Source organism: Somniosus microcephalus, chromosome 12 (assembly GCF_052327205.1).
Source record: "Somniosus microcephalus isolate GS21.2 chromosome 12, FLI_Smic_1.0, whole genome shotgun sequence".
NCBI classification, from domain to species: Eukaryota; Metazoa; Chordata; class Chondrichthyes; order Squaliformes; family Somniosidae; genus Somniosus; species Somniosus microcephalus.
This window is the reverse complement of record NC_140998.1, coordinates 221,536,942-221,558,639: the sequence shown is the minus strand read 5'-3', so window position 1 is coordinate 221,558,639 and position 21,698 is coordinate 221,536,942. Positions and strand designations below refer to the sequence as shown.

At 52.8% G+C, this 21,698-nt stretch overlaps 1 protein-coding gene across 1 annotated transcript in view; it reads left to right on the top strand.

Moving 5' to 3' along the window:
* The window catches only part of fcgbp (Fc gamma binding protein), a 79,817-nt gene that overhangs the window by 21,421 nt on the left and 36,698 nt on the right, over positions 1–21,698 (top strand). The window contains exons 8-11 of the mRNA XM_086002481.1: positions 2,133–2,700; positions 8,102–8,697; positions 14,052–14,622; positions 19,424–19,623. Of these exons, the coding sequence (XP_085858607.1) occupies positions 2,133–2,700; positions 8,102–8,697; positions 14,052–14,622; positions 19,424–19,623 (1,935 nt within the window). The remainder of the gene's footprint in view (positions 1–2,132; positions 2,701–8,101; positions 8,698–14,051; positions 14,623–19,423; positions 19,624–21,698) is intronic.

Below are 21,698 nucleotides of genomic sequence, written 5' to 3'. Positions count from 1 at the left end.
CACCACCCTCTGTGTGAAGAAATTCCTCCTCATCTCAGCCCTGAATGGCCTAACCTTTATCCTGAGGCTGTGGCCCCTGGTTCTAGACTCCCCAGCCAAGGGAATTATTCTCCCAGCATCCACCCTATCAAGCCCTGTAATAATTTTGTATGCTTCAAAGAGATCGCCTCTCATTCTTCTGAATTCAAGAGAATACAGGCCTAGTTTACTCAATCTCTTCTCATACGACAGTCCCGCCATCCCAGGAATCAATCTCGTGGACCTTCGTTGCACTCCCTCTATGGCAAGTATATCCTTCCTTAGGATTTTAAACATCCTCGTGTTCAAATCAGTCCATGGCCTCCTCGCCCCCTCCCTATGTCTGTAACCTCCTCCAGCCCCTACAACCCTTCCTATCTCTGTAACCTCCTCGCCCCCTACAACCCTCCCTATCTCTGTAACCTCCTCCAGCCCCTACAACCCTCCCTATCTCTGTAACCTCCTCCAGCCCCTACATCCCTCCCTATCTCTGTAACCTCCTCCAGCCCCCTACAACCCTCCCTATCTCTGTAACCTCCTCCAGGCCCCGACAACCCTCCCTATCTCTGTAACCTCCTTCCGTCCCTACAACCCTCCCTATCTCTGTAACCTCCTCGCCCCCTACAACCCTCCCTATCTCTGTAACCTCCTCCAGCCCCTACGGCTCTCTCTATCTCTGTAACCTCCTCGCCCCCTACAACCCTCCCTATCTCTGTAACCTCCTCCAGCCCCTACAACCCTCCCTATCTCTGTAACCTCCTCCAGCCCCCTACAACCCTTCCTATCTCTGTAACCTCCTCCAGCCCCTACAACCCTCCCTATCTCTGTAACCTCCTCCAGCCCCTACAACCCTCCCTATCTCTGTAACCTCCTCCAGCCCCCTACAACCCTCCCTATCTCTGTAACCTCCTCCAGCCCCTACAACCCTCCCTATCTCTGTAACCTCCTTCAGCCCCTACAACCCTCCCTATCTCTGTAACCTCCTCCAGCCCCTACAACCCTCCCTATCTGTGTAACCTCCTTCAGCCCCCTACAACCCTCCCTATCTCTGTCACCTCCTTCAGCCCCCTACAACCCTCCCTATCTCTGTAACCTCCTCCAGCCCCGACAACCCTCCCTATCTCTGTAACCTCCTTCAGCCCCTACAACCCTCCCTATCTCTGTAACCACCTCCAGCCCCCTACAACCCTCCCTATCTCTGTAACCTCCTCCAGCCCCCTACAACCCTTCCTATCTCTGTAACCTCCTCCAGCCCCTACAACCCTCCCTATCTCTGTAACCTCCTCCAGCCCCTACAACCCTCCCTATCTCTGTAACCTCCTCCAGCCCCCTACAACCCTCCCTATCTCTGTAACCTCCTCCAGCCCCTACAACCCTCCCTATCTCTGTAACCTCCTTCAGCCCCTACAACCCTCCCTATCTCTGTAACCTCCTCCAGCCCCTACAACCCTCCCTATCTGTGTAACCTCCTTCAGCCCCCTACAACCCTCCCTATCTCTGTCACCTCCTTCAGCCCCCTACAACCCTCCCTATCTCTGTAACCTCCTCCAGCCCCTACAACCCTCCCTGTCTCTGTAACCTCCTCCAGCCCCTACAACCCTCCCAGATCACTGTAACCTCCTCCAGCCCCTACAACGCTCCCAGATCTCTGTAACCTCCTCCAACCCCTACAACCCTCCCTATCTCTGTAACCTCCTCGAGCCCCTACAACCCTCCCAGATCTCTGCGTTCCACCAATTCTGCCCTCTTGCACATCCTCCCGATTTCCATCGCTCCACCATTGGCGGCCGTGCCTTCAGCCGCCTGGGCCCCGAGCTCTGGAATTCCCTCCCTCAACCTCTCTGCGTCTCTCTCCTCCTTAAAAACGACGTCTTTGACCAAGCTTTTGGTTGCCTGTCCTAATATCTCCTTCTGTGGCTCGGTGTCAAATGTTGTCTGATTTACGCTCCTGTGAAGCACCCTGGGACATTAAAGGGGCTGTAGGATCGCCAGTTGTTGTTGTGTCTCTGAGGTCCTGTGTTCACGGTCTAGTAAGGAACACGTACGAAGCTCGTAAGTTGATCTTGAGGATGGAAAGTTCCATTAACAGGTCTTCTGTCCTCCCCGTCCGACAGGTGAACGGGGTCTTGGTGAACCTGCCCTATCATTTCGAGGATGAGAAGATCAGCGTGTACAAGAGCGGGCAGGGCGCCATGCTGGAAACGGACTTCGGGCTGCGAGTGACGTACAACTGGCGCGCCCGGATCGCCCTCACCCTCCCCAGCACCTACACGGGGGCCGTGTGCGGGCTGTGCGGGGACTTCGACGGCAACAGGGACAACGACCTCAAGACCAAGGGCGGGGCGGCGACCTCCAAGGCGGCCGTGTTCGGGGAGAGCTGGCAGGTGGACACCACCCCCGGCTGCTCGCACGAGTGCAAGGGCAAGTGCCCGGAGTGCGACATCGTCGCCAAGCGCCGCTACCAGGCGCCGGAGTTCTGCGGCACGATGGTGGATCGCCGGGGACCCTTCCGCGACTGCATTGGCCGGCTGGACCCCCAGGAGTACTTTGATGACTGCGTCTATGACTCCTGCCTCTACAAGGGACACCGGGCGGTGCTTTGCCAGGCAGTGGCCAGCTATGCCGCGGCATGTCAGGACGCCGGACTGACCGTTTACCAATGGCGAAGCAAAACGTTCTGCCGTAAGTATAGAAAAATAGGAGCAGGAGTCGGCCATTCGGCCCCTCGAGCCTGCTCCGCCATTCAATGAGATCATGGCTGATCATCCAAATTCAGTACCCTGTCCCTGCCTTCTCCCCATATCCCTTGATCCCTTTAGTCTTAAGAAATATATCCAACTCCTTCATGAATATATTTAATGAATTGGCCTCCACTGTCTTCTGTGGTAGAGAATTCCACAGGTTCACCACTCTCTGGGTGAAGAAATTCCTCCTCATCTCAGTCCTAAATGTCCTATCCTGAGACTGTGACCCCTCGTTCTAGACCCCCCAGCCAGGGGAAACATCCTCCCTGCATCCAGTCTGTCTAACCCTGTCGGAATTTTATACGTTTCAATGAGATCCCCACTCATTCTTCTAAACTCTAGTGAATACAGGCCTAGTCGACCCAATCTCTCCTCGGACGACAGTCCTGCCATCCCAGGAATCAGTCTGGTGAACCTCTGCTGCACTCCCTCCATGGCAAGTATATCCTGTCTTAGGTAAGGAGACCAGAAGTGCAGACAGTACTCCAGGTGTGGTCTCACCAAGGCCCTGTATAGCAGCAGAGGCTCCTGCGTCCGTCCCTCAACCCAGTGCCCGCTGTCGGCCTACACAGTGAGCGACAGCCGACTCCTCGAAAGTGCGGCCTCCAGCCACGGGCTTTGAGGGCCAGTCGCAGAATCCCCGCAACTGAGGCTGAGCCAGGTGCATGGAGCCTGGCACTTTCCTGGTCAGGTAGGGCCGGACGTTGGAGGCTCAGTCATTGGGTATATTCAAAACAGAAGTCAATAGATTTCTGACTGGAAAGGGCATCAAGGGATATGGCGATAGGGCCGGTGAATGGAGTTGAGGCAGAAGATCAGCCATGATCTCATTGAATGGCGGAGCAGGCTCCAAGGGCCGAATGGCCTCCTCCTGCTCCTATTTCTTATGTTCTTATGTTAAGTACTGGGGACACAGCAACTCGCGATTCTACCGCCCCTTTAAGGTAGTAAAACGTCCCAATGCGCGTCACAGGAGCGTAAATCAGACAAGATTTGACACCGAGCCACATAAAGAGATATTAGGAGAGGCGACCAGAAGCTGGGTCAAAGAGGTGGAGAGGTTTAGGGAGGGAATTCCAGAGCTCGGGGCCCAGGCGGCTGAAGGCACGGCCGCCAATGGTGGAGCGATGGAAATCGGGGGATGTGCAAGAGGCCGGAATTGGAGGAGCGCAGAGATCTGGGACGGTTGTAGGGGCTGGAGGAGGTTACAGAGATAGGGAGGGTTGTAGAGGGCTGGAGGAGGTTACAGAGATAGGGAGGGTTGTAGGGGCTGGAGGAGGTTACAGAGATAGGGAGGGTTGTAGGGGCTGGAGGAGGTTACAGAAATTGGGAGGGTTGTAGGGGCTGGAGGAGATTACAGAGATAGGGAGGGTTGTAGCAGCTGGAGGAGGTTACAGAGATAGGGAGGGTTGTAGGGGCTGGAGGAGGTTACAGGGATAGGGAGGGGTGTAGGGGCTGGAGGAGGTTACAGGGCTAGGGAGGGTTGTAGGGGCTGGAGGAGATTACAGAGATAAGGAGGGTTGTAGGGGCTGGGGGAGGTTACACAGATAGGGAGGGTTGTAGGGGCTGGAGGAGGTTACAGGGATAGGGAGGGGTGTAGGGGCTGGAGGAGGTTACATAGATAGGGAGGGGTGTAGGGGCTGGAGGAGGTTACAGAAATAGGGAGGGTTGGAGGGGCTGGAGGAGGTTACAGGGATCTGGGAGGGTTGTAGGGGCTGGAGGAGGTTATAGAGATAAGGAGGGTTGTAGAGGCTGGAGGAGGTTACAGAGATAGGGAGGGTTGTAGGGGCTGGAGGAGGTGACAGGGATAGGGAGGGTTGTAGGGGGCTGGAGGAGGTTACAGAGATAGGGACAGTTATAGGGGCTGGAGCAGGTTACAGAGATAGGTAGGGTTGTAGGGGCTGGAGGAGGGTACAGAGATAGGGAGGGTTGCCGGGGGCTGGAGGAGCGCAGAGATGTGGGAGGGTTGTAGGGGCTGGAGGAGGGTACAGAGATAGGGAGGGTTGTAGGGGCTGGAGGAGGCTACAGAGATAGGGAGGGTTGTAGAGGCTCGAGGAGGTTACAGAGATAGGGAGGGTTGTAGGGGCTGGAGGAGGTTACAGAGATCTGGGAGGGTTGTAGGGCCTGGAGCAGGTTACAGAGATAGGGAGGGTCGTAGGGGGCTGGAGGAGATTACAGAGATAGGGAGGGTTGTAGGGGGCTGGAGGAGGTTACAGAGATAGGGAGGGTTTGGGGGCTGGAGGAGGTTACAGAGATAGGGAGGAGTGTAGGGGCTGGAGGAGATTACAGAGATAGGGAGGGTTGTAGGGGCCGGAGGAGGTTACAGAGAAAGGGAGTGTTGTAGGCGGCTGGAGGAGGTTACAGATATAGGGAGGGTTGTAGGGGCTGGAGTAGGTTACAGAGATAGGGAGGTTTGTAGGGGCTGGAGGAGGTTACAGAGATGTGGGAGGGTTGTAGGGGCTGGAGGAGGGTACAGAGATAGGGAGGGTTGTAGGGGCTGGAGGAGGCTACAGAGATAGGGAGGATTGTAGAGGCTCGAGGAGGTTACAGAGATAGGGAGGGTTGTAGGGGCTGGAGGAGGTTACAGAGATCTGGGAGGGTTGTAGGGCCTGGAGCAGGTTACAGAGATAGGGAGGGTCGTAGGGGGCTGGAGGAGATTACAGAGATAGGGAGGGTTTGGGGGCTGGAGGAGGTTACAGAGATAGGGAGGAGTGTAGGGGCTGGAGGAGGTTACAGAGATAGGGAGGGTTGTAGGGGCCGGAGGAGGTTACAGAGAAAGGGAGTGTTGTAGGCGGCTGGAGGAGGTTACAGATATAGGGAGGGTTGTAGGGGCTGGAGTAGGTTACAGAGATAGGGAGGTTTGTAGGGGCTGGAGGAGGTTACAGAGATAGGGAGGGTTGTAGGGGGCTGGAGGAGGTTACAGAGATAGGGAAGGTTGTAGGGGCTGGAGGAGGTTACAGAGATAGGGAGGGTTGTAGGGGGTTGGAGGAGGTTACAGAGATAGGGAGGGTTGTAGGGGCTGGAGGAGGTTACAGAGATAGGGAGGGTTGTAGGGGCTGGAGGAGGTTACAGAGATAGGGAGGGTTGTAGGGGGCCTGGAGGAGGTTACAGAGATAGGGAGGGTTGTCGGGGCTGGAGGAGGTTACAGAGATAGGGAGGGTTGTAGGGGGCTGGAGGAGGTTACAGAGATAGGGAGGGTTTGGGGGCTGGAGGAGGTTACAGAGATAGGGAGGAGTGTAGGGGCTGGAGGAGGTTACAGAGATAGGGAGGGTTGTAGGGGCCGGAGGAGGTTACAGAGAAAGGGAGTGTTGTAGGCGGCTGGAGGAGGTTACAGATATAGGGAGGGTTGTAGGGGCTGGAGGAGGGTACAGAGATAGGGAGGGTTGTAGGGGCTGGAGGAGGCTACAGAGATAGGGAGGGTTGTAGAGGCTCGAGGAGGTTACAGAGATAGGGAGGGTTGTAGGGGCTGGAGGAGGTTACAGAGATCTGGGAGGGTTGTAGGGCCTGGAGCAGGTTACAGAGATAGGGAGGGTCGTAGGGGGCTGGAGGAGATTACAGAGATAGGGAGGGTTTGGGGGCTGGAGGAGGTTACAGAGATAGGGAGGAGTGTAGGGGCTGGAGGAGGTTACAGAGATAGGGAGGGTTGTAGGGGCCGGAGGAGGTTACAGAGAAAGGGAGTGTTGTAGGCGGCTGGAGGAGGTTACAGATATAGGGAGGGTTGTAGGGGCTGGAGTAGGTTACAGAGATAGGGAGGTTTGTAGGGGCTGGAGGAGGTTACAGAGATAGGGAGGGTTGTAGGGGGCTGGAGGAGGTTACAGAGATAGGGAGGGTTGTAGGGGCTGGAGGAGGTTACAGAGATAGGGAGGGTTGTCGGGCTGGAGGAGGTTACAGAGATAGGGAAGGTTGTAGGGGCTGGAGGAGGTTACAGAGATAGGGAGGGTTGTAGGGGGTTGGAGGAGGTTACAGAGATAGGGAGGGTTGTAGGGGCTGGAGGAGGTTACAGAGATAGGGAGGGTTGTAGGGGCTGGAGGAGGTTACAGAGATAGGGAGGGTTGTAGGGGGCCTGGAGGAGGTTACAGAGATAGGGAGGGTTGTCGGGGCTGGAGGAGGTTACAGAGATAGGGAGGGTTGTAGGGGCTGGAGAAGGTTACAGAGATAGGGAGGGTTGTAGGGGGCTGGAGGAGGTTACAGAGATAGGGAGGGTTGTAGGGTCTGGAGGAGGTTACAGCGATAGGGAGGGTTGTAGAGGCTGGAGGAGGTTACAGGGATTGTGAGGGGGGGCGAGGAGGCCAAGGATGAGAATTTTTAAATCGCGGCGTTGCCGGACCGGGAGCCGATGCTCTACCTGCCCTGGAAACGTCCGACCCCGCTGCTGGGAACCCAATCCCCTCCTTGTATTAAGGAAAAAAAGATGGGGAGAATGGAGGGTGAGGGGGTGGAGAGCGAGAGCGGGCGAGAGACAGAAATAGGAAAGGGGAGTGTGGGGGGAGGAGGAGAGAGAAATGGGGAGGTCGAGAGGGGGAGAAAGAGGGTGAGAGAGAGAGAGGAAAAACGGTGAGGGGGAGAGAGAGAAGATGGTGAGAAGGTAGAGAGTGCGAGGAAGAGAAATGGGGAGAGAGAGAGAGAGAGAGAGAGATCGGAAGGGAGAGAGAGAGAGAAGATGGTGAGAAGGTAGAGACCGCGAGGAATAGAAATGGGGAGAGAGATCAATTGGAAGGGAGAGAGAGAGAGAGAAATGGGGAGGTCGAGAGGGGGAGAAAGAGGGTGAGAGAGAGAGAGGAAAAACGGTGAGGGGGAGAGAGAGAAGATGGTGAGAAGGTAGAGAGTGCGAGGAAGAGAAATGGGGAGAGAGAGAGAGAGAGAGAGAGATCGGAAGGGAGAGAGAGAGAGAAGATGGTGAGAAGGTAGAGACCGCGAGGAATAGAAATGGGGAGAGAGATCAATTGGAAGGGAGAGAGAGAGAGAGAGAGAAATGGGGAGGTCGAGCGGGAGAGAAAGAGGGCGAGAGAGAGAGAAGATGGTGAGACGGTAGAGAGTGCGAGGAAGAGAAATGGGGAGAGAGAGTTCGATCGGAAGGGAGAGAGAGAGAGAAAGAAGGAGAAAGAGAGAGAAAATGGTGAGAAGGTAGAGACCGCGAGGAAGAGAAATGCGGAGAGAGAGAGATTGATTGGAAGGAGAGGGAGAGAGAGAAATGGGGAGGTTGAGTGGGAGAGAAAGAGTTCGCAAGAGTTGCTCTCGTGTTTCGGTTGATTTAGTTGAGCAAGCCTTGCCCTGAAGACGAGGGTGTTGGGAGCAGAGCCTCGGCGGTGTGTTGACGTCTGTGTCCTTGTGTCTTGCAGCCATGGTGTGTCCCGTGAACAGCCATTACGAAGTTTGCGGCTGTGGTTGCCCCGTCTCGTGCGGCAGCCTGTCCGAGTCGGTCGAGTGCGGCGTCCCGTGCGCCGAAGGGTGCCAGTGCGACGACGGGTACGTCCTGAGCGGGGAGCAGTGCGTTCCCCTGGCCCAGTGCGGCTGCCTCTACCAGGGGGCCTACTACAAGGCGGGCCAGGTCTTCTACCCCGGCGGCAAGTGCGCCCAGCGCTGCGAGTGCTCTCTCGGCGGGGCGGTGAAGTGCCAGGAGTTCAAGTGCGGGGACTACGAGGAGTGCAAGGTGGTCAAGGGCGAGCCCGGCTGCCACGCGGTGGGGGTGGGGACCTGCACAGCCGCAGGGGACCCCCATTACCGCTCCTTCGACGGGCTGGCCTTCGACTTCCAGGGGACCTGCACCTACACCCTGGCCCAGGTGCGCGAGGACGAAGAGCGCTTGGCCAATTTCACCGTCAACGTGGAGAACGAGAGCTACGGCAACGGCAAGGTGGCGGTGACCAGGCTGGTGGAGGTGGTGGTCTACGGCCACAAGCTGATCCTGGAACAGAGAGTGCGCTGGAGAGTGAAGGTAACACTGAGAGTTTTAACATGAGGGTACAGCAAGCAATTAGGAAGTCAAATGGCAGGTTGTCATTTATTGCAAGGGGGTTGGAATATAAGAGTAAGGAAGTCTTGCTGCAATTGGACAGGGCCTTGGTGAGACCACACCTGGAGCACTGTGCACAGTTCTGGTCTCCTTATCTGAGGAAGGATATACTTGCCTTGGAGGCGGTGCAACGAAGGTTCACTAGATTGATTCCTGGGGTGAGAGGGTTGTCCTATAAGGAGAGATTGAGTAGATTGGGCCGATACTCTCTGGAGTTTAGAAGAATGAGAGGGGATCTCATTGAAATGTGTAAGATTCTGAGGGGGATTGACCGGGTCGATGCTGAGAGGCTGTTTCCCCCTGGCTGGGGAGTCTAGAACCAGGGGTCACAGTCTCAGGATAAGGGCTCGGCCATTGAGGACTGAGATGAGGAGGAATTTCTTCACTCAGAGGGTGGTGAGTCTTTGGAATTCTCCGCCCCAGAGGGCTGTGGAGGCTCAGTCGTTGAGTATATTCAAGGCTGCGATAGGTTGATTTTAGGTCACTAGGGGAATCGAGGGATATGGGGATCGGGCGGGAAAGTGGAGTTGAGGTTGAAGATCAGCCGTGATCTGATTGAATGGCGGAGCAGGCTCGAGGGGCCGAATGGCCGACTCCTGCTCCGCTTTCATTGGTTGAGTCTATCAACATCCCTCCTTTCCCCGCCATGCTCGATATTTTAATAACTAATTATCGAAAGTGTTCAAAGACAATGAACTTTTTACTTACGAACTTCCCAATGGTTTTCCTCCCGGGTTTTGCACGCGGCAGCGTTCTGGAGTTTCGGTATCTGTAATTCCTGGAGCAATCCCCACCGTTGGCTCAATTCTCGGGCTCCAAGGTGGTTGAATTGGGCGAGGAGATGTGTTCGGGTGGGTGGGGCGAGGTTCTTCTACTGGAATTGACTAATCTACTGGAATTTTTGAGGATGTAACTATTAAATAGATAAGGGAGAACCAGTGGATGTGGTGTATTTGGACTTTCAAAAGGCTTTCAATAAGGTCCCACATAAGAGATTAGCGTGTAAAGTTAAGGCACATGGGATTGGGGACAAGGTATTGACTTGGATAGAGAACTGGTTGGCAGATAGAAAGCAAAGAGTTGGAATAAACGGGTCTTTTTCCGAGTGGCAGGCAGTGACTAGTGGGGTACCGCAGGGATCGGTCCTAGGACCACAGCTATTCATAGAAACATAGAAGATAGGAGCAGGAGTAGGCCATTCGGCCCCTCGAGCCTGCTCCGCCATTCAATGCGATCATGGCTGATCATCCAAATTCAGTACCCTGTCCCTGCCTTCTCCCCATATCCCTTCATCCCTTTAGCCTTAAGAAATATATCCAACTCTTTCTTGAATATATTTAATGAACTGGCCTCCACCGCCTTCTGTGGCAGAGAATTCCACAGGTTCACCGCTCTCTGGGTGAAGAAATTCCTCCTCATTTCTGTCCTAAATGGCTTACCCCTTATCCTTAGACTATGACCCCTGGTTCTGGACTCCCCGGCCATCAGAAACATCCTTCCTGCATCTAGTCTGTCCAGCCTGACAGAATTTTATAGGTTTCGATGAGATCCCCTCTCAATCTTCTAAACTCCAGTGAGTATAAGCCCAATCGACACAAAATCTCTCCTCATACGTCATTCCTGCCATCCCAGGTATCAGCCTGGTGAATCTTCGCTGCACTCCCTCCATGGCAAGAACGTCCTTCCTCAGATAAGGCGATCAAAACTGCACACAATACTCAAGGTGCGGTCTCACCAAGGCCCTGTACAACTGCAGCAAGACATCCTTGTTCCTGTACTCGAACCCTCTTGCTACGAAGGCCAACATACCATTTGCCTTCTTAACCACCTGCTGCACCTGCATGCTTACCTTCAGCGACTGGTGCACAAGGACACCCAGGTCTCTGCACTTCCCCTTCTCCCAATCTATTGCCATTCAAATAATAGTCTGCCTTCCTGTTACCCAAAGTGGATAACCTCACATTTATCCACATTATAGTGCATTTGCCATGTTTCTGCCCAATCACCCAACCTGTCCAAATCGTATTGGAGTTTTGCGACATCCTCTTCACAGCATACCCTCCCACCCAGCTTTGTGTCGTCTGCAAATTTGGAGTTATTACATCCAATTCCCTCGTCCAGATCATTAATATATATTGTGAACAGCTGGGGTCCTAGGACCGATCCTTGCGGTACCCCACTAGTCACTGCCTGCCACTCGGAAAACGACCCGTTTATTCCAACTCTTTGCTTTCTGTCCGCCAACCAGTTCTCTATCCAAGTCAATACCTTGCCCCCAATCCCATGTGCCTTAATTTTGCACGCTAATCTCTTATGCGGGACCTTATCGAAAGCCTTCTGAAAGTCCAAATACACCACATCCACCGGTTCTCCCTTATCTATTTTACCAGTTACATCCTCAAAAAATTCCAGTAGCTTAGCCAAGCATGATTTACCTTTTGTAAATCCATGTTGACTTTGTCCGATCCTGTCACTGCTTTCTAAGTGCTCTGCTATTACATCTTTTATAATGGACTCTAGCATTTTCCCCACTACCGATGTCAGGCTTACCGGTCTATAATTCCCCACTTTTTCTCTACCACCTTTTTTGAATAGTGGGGTAACATTAGCTACCCTCCAATCCATGGGTACTGTTCCAGAGTCTATCGAGTTCTGGAAGATGACCAGCAATGCATCTACTATTTCTAGGACCACTTCCTTAAGTACCCTAGGATGTAGATTATCAGGCCCTGGGGATTTATCGGCCTTCAGTCCCATCAATTTTCCTAACACCATTTCCCTACAAATACTGATTTCTTTCAGTTCCACCCTTTCATCAGACCCTATGTTCCCTGACATCTCAAGGAGGTTATTTGTGTCCTCCTTTGTGAAGACAGAACCAAAACATGTATTTAGTTGGTCTGCCATTTCTTTGTTCCCCATTATAAATTCCCCTGATTCTGACTGAAAGGGACCTACACTTGACTTCACCAATCTTTTTCTCTTCACATATCTATAAAAGCTTTTACAGTCAGTTGTTATGTTCCCTGCAAGCTTACTCTCATATTCTATTTTCCCCTTCTTAATTAATCCCTTTGTCCTCCTTTGTTGAATCCTAAACTGCTCCCAATCCTCAGGATTATTGCTTTTTCTGGCCAATTTATATGTCCTCTCCTTGGATCTTATGCTATCCCTAATTTCCCTTGTTTGCGACGGTTGAGTCACCTTTTTTGTTTTATTTTTATGCCAAACTGGGATGAACAAATTCTGTAGTTCATCCATTCAGTCTTTGAATGTTTGCCATTGCATAGCCACCCTCAACCCTTTGAGTGACAATCCCCAATCAATCCTACCCAACTCGCGCCTCATACCATCGTAGTTTCCTTTATTTAAATTTAGGACCCCAGTCTCTCAGTCAACTACTTCATTCTCCATCTTAATGAAGAATTCGATCATATTATGATCGCTCCGACCCAAGGGGCCTCGTACAACAAGATTGCTAATTAATCCTTTCTCGTTACATAATACCCAGTCTAAGATGGCCTGATCTCTGATTGGTTCCTCGACATATTGGTCCAGGAAACCATCCCGTAAACACTCCAGGAATTCCTCCTCCACAGTATTGTTACTAATTTGGTTGGCCCAATCCATATGTAGATTAAAGTCACCCATGATGACTTCTGTGCCCTTATTGCACGCTTCTTTAATTTCCCTTTTAATGCCATCCACAACCTCCGCCTTACTGTTTGGAGGTCTATATACCACTCCCACTAACGTTTTCTGCCCCTTAGTATTTCTCAATTCTACCCTTACAGATTCCACATCATCAGAGCTAATATCCTTCCTTACAATTGTGTTAATCCCTTCTTTAACCAGTAATGCTACCCCACCTCCCTTTCCTTTTTGCCTATCTTTCCTGAATATTGAATATATATTAATGATCTAGACGAGGGAACTAGATGTAATATCTCCAAATTTGCAGACGACACAAAGCTGGGAGGGCGTGAGGAGGATGCTGAGAAACTACAGGATGATTTGGACAGGTTGGGTGATTGGGCAGAAACATGGCAGATGCAATATAACGTGGATAAATGTGAGGTTATCCACTTTGGTGGCAAAAACAGGGAGGCAGATTATTATCTGAATGGCAAAAGATTGGGAGAAGGGGAAGTGCAACGAGACCTGGGTGTCCTTGTGCACCAGTCGCTGAAGGTAAGCATGCAGGTGCAGCAGGCAGTTGAGTAGGCAAATGGTATGTTGGCCTTCGTAGCGAGAGGGTTTGAGTACAGGAACAAGGATGTCTTGCTGCAGTTGTACAGGGCCTTGGTGAGACCACATCTTGAGTATTGTGTGCAGTTTTGGTCGCCTTATCTGAGGAAGGACATTCTTGCCATGGAAGGAGTTCATGGAAGGGGCACGGTGGCATAGTGGTTAGCACTGTTGCCTCACAGCGCCAGGGACCCGGGTTCGAATCCGGCCTCGGGCGACTGTCTGTGTGGAGTTTGCACATTCTCCCCGTGTTTGCGTGGGTTTCCTCCGGGTGCTCCGGTTTCCTCCCACAGTCCAAAGATGTGCAGGTTAGGTTGATTTGGCTATGATAAAATTGACCCTTAGTGTTAGGGGATTAAATACGTGGGGTTACAGGGATAGGGTGGAATATGTGTTGGTGTAGGGGTTACGGGAATCGGGTGGGATATGTGTCGGTGCAGGCTCGATGGGCCGAAATGGCCTCTATCTGCACTGTAGATTCTGTGAATCTGTGAATCTGTGAATCTGTGAGTTCAGCGAAGATTCACCAGACTGATACCTGGGATGGCAGGAATGACATATGAGGAGAGATTGGGACGATTGGGCTTATACTCGCTGGAGTTTAGAAGAATGAGAGGGGATCTCATTGAAACTTATAAAACTCTGACAGGACTGGACAGACTAGATGCAGGAAGGATGTTCCCGATGGCGGGGGAGTCCTGAACCAGGGGTCACAGTCTAAGGATAAGGGGTAGGCCATTTACGACAGAGATGAGGAGGAATTTCTTCACCCAGAGAGTGGTGAACCTGTGGAATTCTCTACCACAGAAGGCAGTAGAGGCCAATACATTAAATATATTCAAGAAGGAGTTGGATATGTTTCTTAAGGCTAAAGGGATCAAGGGATATGGGGAGAAAGCAGGGACAGGGTACTGAATTTGGATGATTGGCCATGATCTCATTAAATGGTGGAGCAGGCTCGAGGGGCCGAATGGCCGACTCCTGCTCCTATCTTCTATGTTTCACTGTCATGTCTTTCTGGCTTGCAGCTCGATGGCGTGCTGACCAACCTGCCCCTGACGGTGGACGGTGGAAAGATCCGCGCCTACCAGCACGGCAACAAGGCAGTGATTGAGACGGACTTCGGCCTTCTGGTCCACTATGACCTGACCTACTACGTGGTGGTCACCGTGCCCGGCAACTACCGGGGGAGGATGCGCGGCCTGTGCGGCAACTTCAACGGCAAGCGGGAGGACGAGTACACGCTCCGCGACGGCAAGGTGACGCACGACGTGTCGGCCTTCGGCAAGAGCTGGCGGGTCTTGATCCAGGGGGCCAAGTGCAGCGATGGCTGCGGAGGACAGTGTCCAGTCTGCCCACCCAAGCTGCTGGCCGTCTTCAAGAAGGACAATTACTGCGGCTTCCTCACCTCCGCCCAGAGCGCCCTCCAAGCTTGCCACACCGTGGTCAAGCCCCAGCAGTTCTACCTCGACTGCCTCTACGACATATGCCAGTCGAACGGCGACACCAAGGTGCTCTGCGACAGCATCCAGGCCTACGTGACCGCCTGCCAAAGCCAGAAGGTCATCCTCAAAGGATGGAGGAGCGAATCCTTCTGTCGTAAGTTTGAGAAATTGTGCGAGGTTATCCACTTTGGCAGGAAAAATAAAAAAACAAATCATTATTTAAATGGGGAGAGGTTGCAAGAATGACATATGAGGTTTGAGTACAGGAACAAGGATGTCTTGCTGCAGCTGTACAGGGCCTTGGTGAGACCACACCTTGAGTATTGTGTGCGGTTTTGGTCGCCTTATCTGAGGAAGGATGTTCTTGCCATGGAAGGAGTTCAGCGAAGATTCACCAGGCTGATACCTGGGATGGCAGGAATGACGTATGAGGAGAGATTGGGTCGATTGGGCTTGTACTCGCTGGAGTTTAGAAGAATGAGAGGGGATCTCATTGAAACTTATAAAATTCTAACAGGACTAGACAGACTAGATGCAGGAAGGCTGTTCCCGATGGTCCGGGAATCCAGAACCAGGGGTCACAGTCTAAGGATAAGGGGTAAGCCATTTAGGACAGGGATGAGGAGGAATTTCTTCACCCAGAGAGTGGTGAACCTGTGGAATTCTCTGCTGAGGTATAGAGGGATCTGGGGGTCCTTGTACATGAATCATAAAAAGTTGGCATGCAGGTACTGTGCATAGAAACATAGAAGATAGGAGCAGAAGTAGGCCATTCGGCCCCTCGAGCCTGCTCCGCCATTCAATGCGATCATGGCTGATCATCCAAATTCAGTACCCTGTTCCTGCTTTCTCCCCATATCCCTTGCTCCCTTTAGCCTCAAGAAATATATCCAACTCTTTCTTGAATATATTTAATGAATTGGCCTCAACTGCCCTGTGTGGCAGAGAATTCCATGACCCCTGGTTCTGGACTCCTCGGCCATCAGAAACATCCTTCCTGCATCTAGTCTGTCCAGACCTGACAGAATTTTATAGGTTTCGATGAGATCCCCTCTCAATCTTCTAAACTCCAGTGAGTACAAGCCCAATCGACCCAATCTCTCCTCATACGTCATTCCTGCCATCCCAGGTATCAGCCTGGTGAATCTTTGCTGCACTCCCTCCATGGCAAGAACATCCTTCCTCAGATAAGGCGACCAAAACTGCACACAATACTCAAGGTGTGGTCTCACCAAGGCCCTGTACAACTGCAGCAAGACATCCTTGTTCTTGTACTCGAACCCTCTTGCTACGAAGGCCAACATACCATTTGCCTTCTTAACCGCCTGCTGCACCTGCATGCTTACCTTCAGCGACTGGTGCACAAGGACACCCAGGTCTCTTTTCACTTCCCCTTCTCCCAATCTATTGCCATTCAAATAATAATCTGCCTTCCTGTTTTTGCCACCAAAGTGGATAACCTCACATTTATCCACATTATAGTGCATTTGCCATGTTTCTGCCCAATCACCCAACCTGTCCAAATCGTACTGGAGTTTCACGACATCCTCCTCACAGCATACCCTCCCACCCAGCTTTGTGTCGTCTGCAAATTTGGAGTTATTACATCCAATTCCCTCGTCCAGATCATTAATATATATTGTGAATAGCTGGGGTCCAAGGACCGATCCCTGCGGTACCCCACTAGTCACTGCCTGCCACTCGGAAAACGACCCGTTTATTCCAACTCTTTGCTTTCTGTCCACCAACCAGTTCTCTATCCAAGTCAATACCTTGCCCCCAATCCCATGTGCCTTAATTTTGCACGCTAATCTCTTATGCGGGACCTTATCGAAAGCCTTCTGAAAGTCCAAATACACCACATCCACTGGTTCTCCCTTATCTATTTTACCAGTTACATCCTCAAAAAATTCCAGCAGATTGGTCAAGCATGATTTACCTTTTGTAAATCCATGTTGACTTCGTCTTATTGAATGGCGGAGCAGGCTCGAGGGGCCGAATGGCCGACTCCTGCTCCTACGTCTTATGTAATTCCTTCCGTCGGCTGAAGTTCTCTCAAGGGGCGTAAAGAGATTTCAAACTATTTTGCCCCCATTCCCTTCACCCCACTCCTCTTTACTCCACCATTGGCGGCCGTGCCTTCAGCCGCCTGGGCCCCGAGCCCTGGAATTCCCTCCCTAAACCTCTCCGCCTCTCTCTCCTCCTTTAAGACGCTCCTTAAAACCGACCTCTGACCAAGCTTTTGGTCGCCTGTCCTAATATCTCCTGATGTGGTTCGGGCTCAAATTTATGTCTGATTTACGCTCCTGGCCGGCCTCCCAGCTTCCCTAAACTAGAGCTCATCCCAAACTCTGCTGCCCCGTGTCCTAACTCGCACCGAGTCCCCTTCACCCATCTCCCATGTTTCTCGCTGACCTACATTGCCTCCCGGTCCATCAACGCCTCGATTTTAAAATTCTCCATCATTCTTTTCAAATCCCTCCATGGCCTCCTCACTCCCCTCCCTATCTCTGTAACCTCCTCCAGCCCCGACAACCCTCCCTATCTCTGTAACCTCCTCCAGCCCCTACAACCCTCCCTATCTCTGTAACCTCCTCCAGCCCCGACAAACCTCCCTATCTCTGTAACCTCCTCCAGCCCCTACAACTCTCCCTATCTCTGTAACCTCCTCCAGCCCCTACAACCCTCCCTATTTCTGTAACCTCCTCCAGCCCCTACAACCCTCCCTATCTCTGTAACCTCCTCCAGCCCCTACAACCCTCCCTATCTCTGTAACCTCCTCCAGCCCCTACAACCCTCCCTATCTCTGTAACCTCCTCCAGCCCCCTACAACCCTCCCTATCTCTGTAACCTCCTCCAGCCCCTACAACCCTCCCTATCTCTGTAACCTCCTCCAGCCCCTACACCCCTCCCTATCTCTGTAACCTCCTCCAGCCCCTACAACCCTCCCTATCTCTGTAACCTCCTCCAGCCCCTACAACCCTCCCTATCTCTGTAACCTCCTCCAGCCCCCTACAACCCTCCCTATCTCTGTAACCTCCTCCAGCCCCCTACAACCCTCCCTATCTCTGTAACCTCCTCCTGCCCCTACAACCCTCCCTATCTCTGTAACCTCCTCCAGCCCCTACAACCCTCCGTGATCTCTGCGCTCCTCCAATTCTGGCCTCTTGCATATCCCCCGATTTCCATCGCTCCACCATTGGCGGCCGTGCCTTCAGCCGCCTGGGCCCCGAGCTCTGGAATTCCCTCCCTAAACCTCTCCGCCTCTCTCTCCTCGTTTAAAACCGACCTCTTTGACCAAGCTTTTGGCCGCCGGTCCTAATATCTCCTTATGTGACTCGGTGTCAAATTTTGTTTGATAATCGCTCCTGTGAAACACCTTGGGACATTTTACTACGTAAAGACGTTGGATAAATGGGAGTTGTTGTTGCTGTGTTTTACAGTTTGTGAAATACACTAATATCACTTTCCATAATCCTGCACCCTCTGGTCACATGACTTGTGTCAACCTATGGAATTATTTAGCAGAATGTAGGATTTACTCAGTTAACGGGCAGCGTACAGATCAGCCGTGAGAGATTGGGAAATGTTGGTGTTCAGAGGGACCTGGGTGTCCTTGTACACGAATCACTGAAAGTTAACATGCAGGTACAGCAAGCAATTAGGAAAGTAATGGTATGTTGGCCTTTATTACAAGAGGATTTGAGTATAAGAGTAAAGACGTCTTGCTGCAATTATATAGGGCCCTGGTGAGACCACACCTGGAGTATTGTGGACAGTTTTGGTCTCCTTACCTAAGGAAGGATATACTTGCCATAGAGGGAGTGCAACGAAGGTTCACCAGACTGGATCCTGGGATGGGGGGACTGTTCTATGAGGAGAGATTGAGTAGACTGGGCCAATATTCTCTAGAGTTTGGAAGAATGAGAGGTGATCTCATTGAAACATACAAAATTCTTACAGGGCTTGACAGGGTAGATGCAGGGAGGATGTTTCCCCCTGGCTGGAGAGTCTAGAACCAGGGGTCACAGTCTCAGGATAAGGGGTCGGCCATTGAGGACTGAGATGAGGAGGAATTTCTTCACTCAGAGGGCGGTGAATCTTTGGAATTCTCTGCCCCAGAGGGCTGTGGAGGCTCAGTCGTTGAGTATATTCAAGACTAAGATTGATAGATTTTTGGATATTAAGGTAATCAAGGGATATGGGGATAGTGCAGGAAAGTGGAGATGAGGTAGAAGATCAGCCATGATCTGATTGAATGGCGGAGCAGGCGCGAGTGGGCCGAATGGCCGACTCCTGCTCCTATCTGCCTGTCTTTTACAGTATGGGCTGATTGCGTATCTCCCAGCGAGAGACGGTTGTCTTTCCTGATGATTCGGGGTGGGTGTTAAAGCTCCCATGGCCAGTATTGGAAGGACAGTGGTGGAAGGAATTCTCCCCGGTGTCCTGGGGCCAATATTTATACCTCAACCAACATCACTTTCTAATTAAAAAAAAAAAAAAAAAAACCCAGAGCAAATGGGGAGTTGGCGTCGGGGCCGTTTGTGGGATCTTGCTGTGTAGAAGATGGCTGATCGCAACAGTCACTGCGCTCAGCAATGGGAGGCGCGGTGAGACGTCCTTTGTCATAAATCTCATCATCGAGAAACTACCTATGAAATAACACTGGACAGCCAGCTGGTGGCGCCGTCCAAGGAGTATAAATACTCAGGCGTTGGCCCCAGCTTGCCAGGGACATTTTGTAAAGACAAGGAACTAGTGAAGTACAACTAGACCTCCATGTTCTGAAACAAGTTGATTAAAGCCTTGCTTTATACTCATACCAAATACATAGTGAGTTTTATTACGTCATCCTTGAGCCAGTTACGCCAGAGGAAGTTCCTTGTTGTTCTTTGCGTTCGCTCATTCGCTCGCTCTTCGTCCTGACTTTTTTTTTCTCGGGACTTTGCCCGCAGCCATGAAATGCCCAGCGAACGGCCATTACGAAGTCTGCGCTGACACCTGCGCCACCACCTGTGCCGGCATCACCGACCTGTCCAAGTGCCCCGAGACCTGCTCAGAGGGATGCCAGTGCGACGACGGTTACTTCGCGGATGGAGAACAGTGCGTCCCCATCGACGACTGTGGCTGCTTCGAAAACGGCCAGTATTACCAGGTAGGTGTCACGCTGCCCGCTCGCCCGCCTGCCTTCAACCTGCCTCGTGTCCCAGCGCAATCAGATACCTGCATCAGCCCTGGGTTTAGCGCGCGCTCACTCTCTCTCTCCTCAGAGTCAGAAGGTCGTGGGTTCGAGACCCCTCCCACTCCAGAGACTCGAGCCCCATAATCCCAGGACGGCACTCCCAGTGCAAGTAGTTAGAGAGTGCCGCACTGTCGGAGGGTCAGTACTGAGGGAGCGCCGCACTGTTGGAGGGGCAGTACTGAGGGAGCGCCGCACTGTCGGAGGGGCAGGACTGATGGAGCTCTGCACTATCGGAGGGGCAGTACTGAGGGAGTGCCGCACTGTCGGAGGGGCAGCACTGAGGGAGAGCCACACTGTCGGAGGGGCAGTACTGAGGGAGCGCCGCACTGTCTATGGGCAGTACTGAGGGAGCGCCGCACTGTCGGAGGGGCAGTACTGATGGAGCTCTGCACTGTCGGAGGGGCAGTACTGAGGGAGCGCCGCACTGTCGGAGGGGCAGTACTGAGGGAGCTCCGCACTGTCGGAGGGGCAGTACTGAGGGAGCTCCGCACTGTCGGAGGGGCAGTACTGAGGGAGCGCCGCACTGTCGGAGGGGCAGTACTGATGGAGCACCGCACTGTCGGAGGGGCAGTACTGAGGGAGCTCCGCACTGTCGGAGGGGCAGTACTGAGGGAGCTCCGCACTGTCGGAGGGGCAGTACTGAGGGAGTGCCGCACTGTCGGAGGGGCAGTACTGAGGGAGTGCCGCACTGTCGGAGGGGCAGTACTGAGGGAGCGCCGCACTGTCGGAGGGGCAGTACTGAGGGAGAGCCGCACTGTCGGAGGGGCAGTACTGAGGGAGCGCCGCACTGTCGGAGGGGCAGTACTGAGGGAGCGCCGCACTGTCGAGGTTCTGTATTTCGGATGAGATGTTCACCTGAGAGAGCAGACAGGGCCTCAGTTTGACGTAAAAGATCCCACGGCCACTATTGGAAGAAGAGCAGGGGGAAGTTCTCCCTGGTGTCCTGGGGCCAATATTTCTCCCTCATCTAACATCACTAAAAACAGATGATCTGGGTCATTATCACATTGCTGTTTGTGGGAGCTTGCTGTGCGCAAATTATCTGCCGCGTTTCCTACATTACAACAGTGAGCGCACTTCAGAAATATTGACACATTCCAGAGGACCCCCTGTAAATACTGACACACTCCCGGGGAACCCCTGTAAATACTGACACACTCCCTGGGACCCCCTGTAAATACTGACACACTCCCGGGGACCCCCTGTAAATACTGACACACTCCCGGGGACCCCCTGTAAATACTGACACACTCCCTGGGACCCCCTGTAAATACTGACACACTCCCGGGGACCCCCTGTAAATACTGACACACTCCCAGGGACACCCTGTAAATACTGACACACTCCCAGGGACCCCCTGTAAATACTGACACACTCCCAGGGACCCCCTGTAAATACTGACACACTCCCTGGGACCCCCTGTAAATACTGACGCACTCCCGGGGACCCCCTGTAAATACTGACACACTCCCGGGGACCCCCTGTAAATACTGACACACTCCCGGGGACCCCCTGTAAATACTGACACACTCCCGGGGACTCCTTGTAAATACTGACACACTCCCGGGGACCCCTGTAAATACTGACACACTCCAGGGGACCCCTTGTAAATACTGACACACTCCCGGGGACACCCTGTATACACTGACACACTCCCGGGGACACCCTGTAAATACTGACACACTCCCGGGGACCCCTTGTAAATACTGACACACTCCCGGGGACCCCCTGTAAATACTGACACACTCCTGGGTCCCCCTGTAAATGCTGACACACTCCCGGGGACCCCCAGTAAATACTGACACACTCCCGGGGACACCCTGTAAATACTGACACACTCCCGGGGACCCCCTGTAAATACTGACGCACTCCCGGGGACCCCCTGTAAATACTGACGCACTCCCGGGGACCCCTTGTAAATACTGACACACTCCCGGGGACCCCTGTAAATACTGACACACTCCCGGGGACCCCTTGTAAATACTGAC